Source organism: Pongo pygmaeus, chromosome 19 (genome assembly GCF_028885625.2).
Source record: "Pongo pygmaeus isolate AG05252 chromosome 19, NHGRI_mPonPyg2-v2.0_pri, whole genome shotgun sequence".
Taxonomy (NCBI): Eukaryota; Metazoa; Chordata; class Mammalia; order Primates; family Hominidae; genus Pongo; species Pongo pygmaeus.
The window spans coordinates 96422553-96430304 of record NC_072392.2 but is presented as its reverse complement, the minus strand read 5'-3'; the positions used below and the strand labels follow the sequence as shown (position 1 = coordinate 96430304).

Genomic DNA, 7752 nt, shown 5'->3' with positions numbered 1-7752 from the left:
CTGGTTGGTGGACGCACATTTCTCTTTCACCTGGGTTTCCTCGGGTCTCGTGGACAGCTCCAACTTGATTGGGGTGGGGATTTTCTTCCAGATCTTTTTGTTTTCTTTTGTTTCGAGACAGGGTCTCTGTCGCCGAGGCTGGAATGCAGTGACGCAATCCCTGCTCACTGCAGCCTCTGCTTCCCCAGTTCAAGTGATTCTCCCCCATCAGCCTCCCAAGTAGCCGGTATTACAGGCATGTACCACCACACCTGGCTACTTTTTGTATTTTTAGTAGAGACGAGGTTTCACCATGTTGACCAGGCTGGTCTTGAACTCCTGGCCTCAAGTGATCCACCTGCCTCGGCCTCCCAAAGTGCTGGGATTACAGGCGTGAGGCACTGCACCTGGCCCCCAGATCTTTCTGTAGTAATACTGATCTCTTAACCACAACCCTTGAACTGAGAAATGATCATGGGGTGTGTCCTAAGCGGAACATCATCTGCCTTCCTGTCTGGGCCAGTGTCAGGACAAAAATGGGTGTACAGAGGAGCCCGGGCCCAGTTGGAAGGACGAGGCACTGTCCTGCCCGCTGGGCCTGTGAGGTCAGGTTTTGTTTGTGAAACAAACTCTTGGTAATTCAGGAGTCAAGACATCTCTCAGCTGTGCCTCAAGAGATGGGCTGTTGGCAGCTCACTTGGGGGCAAGCATCGCTGGGGTAAGGTGTGTCCTGTGCAGGCAGGGTCACCGCTCCCAGGGCCTCCCCAGCCTCCCTCTTCCCTTCGCTAGTGATGTGTCCCAAGCCAAAGCCATCGGGTGAGGCTGGGAGCAGTGCCCTGTTAGTTTGTACTGGGGATTTTTAAACAATCGGGACTTGCCGATGACAGCTCCCTCTGTCACTGCTCAAAAGAAGAAGCCAGAAGTTGCTTTAGGGCCCTGACCTCTTCCAGAGATGGGCCTAATCTCCGAGGGGCAGGCTGGACGGCCAAGGCCGTGTCCCAGGAAGGCTCCAGAGGTGCTGACCCTGGAGGAAGGTAGAAACCTGGTCTTACCTATGGTGCCCCTATTCAGTGCTAAGAAAGGGCCGAGAGGGAAAGGTTACAGGGAAAGGGGCATTCACCGACAATTCCCAGGTACCCCCACCCCAACTCTAGGAAGGCAGCAGCAGGACCCTGGCACTGCAGGCCAGAAAAATCATCTTGTTTACAAGCTGAGCACAGTTACTATTTTAAGATGTTGATGAAAGCCTTGTGCGGAATGCGACCCCAGATAGAGGGAAGGGGCCAGCCAGGCAGGCTGGAGGGGGCGGACTGCCACTGCCTTGTTCAAAATACAAGTTCCATAAAGCCAGCCCCTAAGGGTGTACCCAGAGTGGAGTCTTCCCCCAACCCCTAGGCTGTCGCTCAACCAATGACTGGAGACTGAATGAGAAAACATTTATTCCGTCTCCAAACAGCATCCCAGGGCCGGGCATCTCCCCCACGACTTTATAATACACTTGGCACAGATAGGGTCTGGGAGCCATGGGGTACTCCTGCCCTTCCCAGGCTTCCTAAGTAACAACTGCAGAATATTTACATAAAGCTGGGTGTTGTCAGGCAAAGCCCTTCCCTGCTGCCAGGGGTGGGAGCAAGGAGGAAGTGCCATGAGCACCAGCCCCGCCCTCGCCATGGGAGGCAGCCCAGAGGCCACCAGCACAGGGTGATGGCCCCCAGATCATACAGCAGTGGGTACAGGGGAAGCAAACCTGAGTGAGGACACAACAGCCTGGTCTGGCTCCGCTGCACAGGGCAGGTGTGATGGCCCCCACGAGTCTTTGGCAGAGAACGCAGATAATAGCGGCTCCCACGGCCTGACCCGGGCCGGGGGGAAGCTGAGGCACTTGTCAGTAGCACATGGGTGCCTGCTGGCTTCTAGCCACTCCAGGCGGGGCTGGGGTCATTAAAAGCAAGGAAAAACACTAGCTAAAAATCCTTTCCTAAAAGTGCCCTGGAGGAGTGAGCGGCTGACTGAAGCCCTCTGGGCACAGGCACTTGGGGTGTGGCTCTGCCAGCCCCCGCCAGGCTGTGAGGCTCCTTAGCTGTGTGTCAGCTGCACAGGATGGAACAGGTGAAAGAGGGGGGCTGGCAGTTCCAGGAGGCTCACAGGAAAGTCCAGGGCAGAGGGGAGGGCCCTCTCTGTCCCCCTTCCCACCCTAACTGCCACTCAGTACACAGGGGGCGGCTGGTAGCCCTCCGTGGTCTCCGCGTTCTGGGTGAAGGGTGGCTGTTGGTAGTTGTCCACGGATGCACCTGGGTAGGAGGCGTAGGCGGTGTTGGGGTCCGGAGTGGGGTCGACGTAGTTCTGGATGAAGTCGTCCACGCCAGCCTTGTAGCGCTGGTAGGCCAGGGAGGCCAGCACACCCTGCAGGGGCAGCACAGCAGGGTATAGGTGGGTGGGGGAGCCCACCCTCCACCACCCTTTACCCAAGAACCGGCCCCTGGCCGTCCTACCCAGGAGAAGATGGAAAAGAAGCTGAAGGTGATGGCTGCCCTCGCAGAGTCGGCCCCCACCAGCACGTCCTTCGGGTTGGTGACCGCCCACTGGTTGGTGAGGAAGCAGAAACCAACAAACCACAGGAAGGTCCAGAGAGCTGGGGGAGGACGGGTGGAGCGTCAGTTCCATGGAAAGGGAGGGGCTTTCCAGGACTCTGGGAGGGGACGCGGGCAGGTAGGGCAGGGCCTAGGCAGGGACCTTCCAGGGGAGCCTCCACAATATGGAGGGGAGGACTTGGAAGCCGGGCCGGGATCCACCTCCAAAGTCCCCCACACTCGGGCCTTGGCATGGTGGGTCCCAGCAGACAGCCTAGGGTACAAAAGGGGCAGAGGCAAAGCCCGTCTGCTCGGGTGTGCTGGGGGTCCACTCAGCTTCTAGCTACCTCAGGCAGGGCTGGTGCCATTCAAGCAAGGAGAAACACTAGCTGAAAACCCTTTCCTAAAAATGCCCTGGAGGAGTGAGCTGCTCCCTGCCCCTCCCAGAGAGGCCGAGACCCCCCAGCTGCGGAACCCTAGAGTTAATGCCTCCCCCAAGATCAAATGGAGGTGCCACAGGCAGATACCTGAGAAGAGCAGGTCACCAATGACCAGGTACTTGCGGTCGGTGGCGTTGCTGATCTGGGGGAAATATGCGTCGACCACCAAGAAGAAGGCCGAGGCCAGGAAGGCCAGCATCCCGATGGCACTGCCATAGCGGCAGGCATCCTCGTTGCGGTTGAACACGCAGTACATCTGCTTAGACTCGTGGGCGTTGCTATAGCCCTCACCATAGATGCAGGAGAACACGATCAAGGCGAAGACCTGCCGGGAGGGGAGGACCTGGTAGGGCTGGTGGCCGCCTGAGGGGCACACACAGCGGGGACCCTGATGGGATGTACAGATGCTGGCCTCTCCCACCACTGCTGTCCCCTTTTGGATTTTTGTTGTTGTTGTTTGAGATGGAGTCTTGCTCTTGTTGCCCAGGCTGGAGCGCAATAGTGCAATCTCGGCTCATTGCATTCTCTGCCTCCTGGGTTCAAGCAATTCTGCCTCAGCCTCCCTGGTAGCTGGGATTACAGGTGCCCTCCACCACACCCGCTAATTTTTGTACTTTTAGTAGAGACAGGGTTTCACCATGTTGACCAGGCTGGTCTGGAACTCCTGACCTCAGGTGATCCGCCCTCCTCGGCCTCCCAAAGTGCTCGGATTACAGGCATGAGCCACCTCGCCCGGCCTGCTGTCCCCTTTTGGAGGCTGACATCTTAGCTCCTCCAAACTTGTGGAGGTGAGCTGATGAGCAAAGTGCTTCCTGGTGCACCCCAGGATGAGAATCTGCAGGCACCAGGGGGCCTGCCCCTGGGAATCCTGGACCGGGGAGGGGTGGGGAATGGGCAGGGACCTCCTAGGCAGGGGCTGCTCCTGCCCCATCGGCCTGCCTGCAGGAATCATTCTGCTTAGGTACCTGATGGATGAAGGGCAGTCCTTCCATCCCCAGCCCAACCTCACCTTGAAAGAGGTTTAAACAAGACAGGCCAAGTCACAAAGACTACCCATCCCCCATCACCTTCAGCCCAAGTCACTTCTACAGCGCCCAGCCTCTGCCTGAACACCTTGGTGAAGGTGGACAGGCCCTCTTGGGAAGGCCATGCCGGCGCCCCTGTGTCTTCACCTCCTGGAACCCCCTCTAACCCTCCCTGGTTCAGCCTGGCCAGCTTTCTCCACACAAGGACTTCCAGCCTCTGTGGCATCCTGGTCCCTCCCAGTCTGTCTCCCACCCCACAGAGGGCCCTGCATGCACAGGGCACTACCAGAGAACTAACTCAGGCCTGTGGATACAGCTCTGAACTCAGACCCCTCGAGGACCCAGGGTGGATGTAGGGGGGCTCCAGCCCCTTGGAAAGAGCCCCATGCCACCTCCCTAAACCTGAAGGCCACCACCCACGCCTGCTCCACCTCAGCAGGTGTGGGACAGGTCTGTGAGCATCAGGCTCCCTCTGGGATGGCCCCAGGACTCTCCCCTGCCAGTCCTGCCCTGTCGTCCCAGGGAGCTCTCCACAGGGCTCTGGAGCTGGCAGTCACAGGCCCCGCCCCCAGCTGGAGATGAAACCGGATCTCCGGGATGATGGGAGCAGGGTGCCCATCCAGGACTCCTGGCACTGCCATCCCGACCCACTGGGCACCTGATTCTTGGACACAGCCCAGGACAGAGGCGGTCAGACCCCACAGCCTGGCTGGGAGCTGGTGTGGGTGCCCTGGGGGACCTCAGAAGCTCCAGGCCCAGGCATGGTCTGGGCACAGCAGGCCCACCTCTGCCTGCCCTCTCATGACACCCACTCCAGCTTTCAGGGCTGGCTGTCCAAGAACAGGCCCCCCCCACCCCCCACCCCCACACAAAACCTGGTTTTGGAGGTATTCCCCAGCTTACAGGAAGGGGGTACATCTTGGGGTCCCTCAATTTCGGGTGGGAAGGCGGACCCGTGGCCTGCCCCGAGTGGGAAGGACACCCTGTTTCCGGGCGTTGGGTCGCCCCCCGCCCCCTCCCTTACCCCACGTGGCTTCGGAAAGCCCCGTCCCGGTGAACTCCCCAATCTGGGAGTCGCGGCGTGCGGGCCACCTGTCCGGGAGCTGCCCCCAAACTCCTCCCACTGCCAGCAAGGCAGGGGCCCGCTCCCTACGGAGCCTCAGGAGACCCCGCGTCGGGGCGCGAGGCTGGGGGTGGGGTGGGTGGCGGGACCCGGGACCGGGAGGGGACAGCGGGACAGACTGTGGAGGGCGGGAAGGCGGGGCCCGGGACGCTGGACGCCGGCCCCGCTCGCCGCCAGGCCCCGGACGCGGCCGCCGCCACCTGTCGCGCTCGTGGGCTAGGGGCCCCGCCGGGCCTGGCGACGGGGGGGATCCCCAGGGTGCCCCCGGCCCGCCCTCCCCGGGCTCACCAAGCACACGGCGCGCGCCACCACCTGCGGCTGCGTCAGGAAGCGCCGCAGGTCGAAGGAGCCGCCCGCCTTGGCCGCGCCGTAGGCCCCGCTCTCCATGTCGCCGTCGCCGCCGCTGCCGCCGCCGCGGAACGCTGAGGAACCTGCCCGGCGCTCCGCCCGACTCCACCCTCCGGGGGCGTGGCCAGGCGCCGCTAGGGACCGAGGGCAAAGTGCGGCCCTCGCGAGCGGCGGGCGGGCCGCGGGACTGCGCTTCTAGCGGCGGGGAGGGGCTCTGGCCGCGGAGCACCGGTGTCCACCCCACCTCGGGGTTGAGGGGCTATAGTCCCCGGGCCACGCCGGCCGCAGCACGGACCAGAAAGGGTCAGAGAGTCCCCCAGGAAGACGGATGAACGGAGAACCGCTCACCCTCTTTGCCCCTGCCCTCCCATCGCCTCCTCTAGGAAGCCCACCACCTACCAAGAACCCACCCAGGCTCATAAGCAACCCCTCCCCCATCCCACTGAAAAACCCAGGCCACACCCTGGAGCCCCTCCCTGCCTGGCCTGCCACTCTTTCCTCCTCTCTGGGGCTAAGCCTGGGGTAGGGTCAAAGACCCCCTCCCCATTCCTCCTGGTCTGGGCAGAGCCCCAAGGCTGTGAAGGGCAGTGTGGCTTCACACTTAAGATGGTGTGCAAGGCCGGGAGGGGTGGCTCACACCTGTAATCCCAGCACTTTGGGAGGCCGAGGCAGTTGGATCACCTGAGGTTAGGAGTTGGAGACCAGCCTGACCAACATGGAGAAACCCCGTCTCTACTAAAAATACAAAAATTAGCCGGGTGTGGTGGTGCATGCCTGTAATCCCAGCTACTCGGGAGGCTGAGGCAGGAGAATCGCTTGAACCTGGGAGGTGGAGGTTGCGGTGAGCCGAGATTGTGCCATTGCACTCCAGCCTGGGCAACAAGAGCAAAACTCTGTGTCAAAAAAAAAAGATGGTGTGCAAGGCCGGGCGCAGTGGCTCACGCCTGTAATCCCAGCACTTTGGGAGGCCGAGGTGGGCAGATCTCCTGAGGTCTCTACTAAAAATACAAAAAAATTAGCTGGGCGTGGTGGCGCATGTCTGTAATCCCAGCTACTTGGGAGGCTGAGGCAGGAGAATCACTTGGACCTGGGAGGCAGAGGTTGCAGTGAGCAGAGATCACACCACTGTACTCCAGCCTGCGCGACAGAGTGAGACTTTGTCTCAAAAACCAAAAACAGGCCGGGCGAGGTGGCTCACATCTGTAATCCCAGCACTTTGGGAGGCCGAGGCAGGTGGATCACCTGAGGTCAGGAGTTTGAGACCAGCCTGGCCAACATGGCGAAACCCCGTCTCTACTAAAAATACAACAACAACAAAAAAATTAGCTGGGCGTTGTGGTGAGCGCCTGTAATCCCAGCTATTTGGGAGGCTGCGGCAGGAGAATTGCTTGAAACCGGGAGGCAGAGGTGGCAGTGAGCTGAGATCGAGCCACTACACCCCAGCCTGGGCAACAGAGCAAGAGTCCATCTCAAAAAAACAAACAAACAAACAAAAAAACCCCAAAAAACCAAAAACGAAAGTTAGCGAGGCGTGGTGGCAGCTACTAGCAGTCCCAGCTACTCCAGAGACTGAGGTGGGAGAATCGCCTGAGCCCAGGAGGCGGAGTTTACAGTGAACCAAGATCGTGCCTTTGCACCCCAACCTGGGCGACAGAGTAAGACCACATATCGGCCGGGCGCGGTGGCTCACGCCTGTAATCCCAGTACTTTGGGAGGCCGAAGCGGGCGGATCACGAGGTCAGGAGATCGAGACCACCCTGCCCAACATGGTGAAACCCTGTCTCCACTAAAAATACAAAAATTAGCTGGGCATGGTGGCACGTGCCTGTAGTCCCAGCTACTTGGCAGGCTGAGGCAGGAGAATCACTTGAACCCGGGAGGTGGTGGTTGCAGTGAGCCAAGATTGTACCATTGCACTCCAGCCTGGGGGACAGAGTGAGACTCCATCTCAAAAAAAAGAAAAAGAGAAAAAAGAAAAGACCACATATAAAAAAAAAAAATGATGGCATGCAAACAGAAATGAAGTTTTCAGGGCAACAGGCAGAAGGCAAAGTTGAATCCAGTTCCAGTTCAGCCCCCTCTCGCCTCCGTCCCTCTCTACATCCACCCCAAGAAAAGCCGGTACAGAGGGTCCGGTGCAGGGAAGGCTGGGGCAGGCTCTGTGTGTGTTGGAGTGGGGAGCGGACGTTGTACAGGCAGAGGTGTGGGATCACAGGCTGACTGAGCCCGGAAGAATTCCAGACCCCCCTTTGCTAGTTGCAGGTGCA

At 59.9% G+C, this 7752-nt stretch overlaps 1 protein-coding gene across 2 annotated transcripts; it reads right to left on the bottom strand.

The window, feature by feature from the left end:
• Positions 1-1401: 1401 nt before the first annotated feature.
• On the bottom strand, positions 1402-5793 carry SYNGR2 (synaptogyrin 2). 2 transcript variants are annotated; one of them, XM_054456683.2, is made up of 4 exons: positions 5426-5793; positions 3077-3314; positions 2472-2611; positions 1402-2382 (listed from the first exon to the last, which is right to left on the bottom strand). In XM_054456683.2, exons 1-4 carry the CDS (start codon positions 5522-5524, stop codon positions 2185-2187), a joined length of 675 nt encoding a protein of 224 aa, XP_054312658.1. In that variant the 5' UTR covers positions 5525-5793; the 3' UTR covers positions 1402-2184. The 2 variants fall into 2 exon arrangements, with proteins under 2 accessions (XP_054312658.1, XP_054312660.1); XM_054456685.2 differs by lacking the exon at positions 2472-2611 and having other exon boundaries at positions 5426-5597.
• Between the last annotated feature and the right edge of the window lie 1959 nt (positions 5794-7752).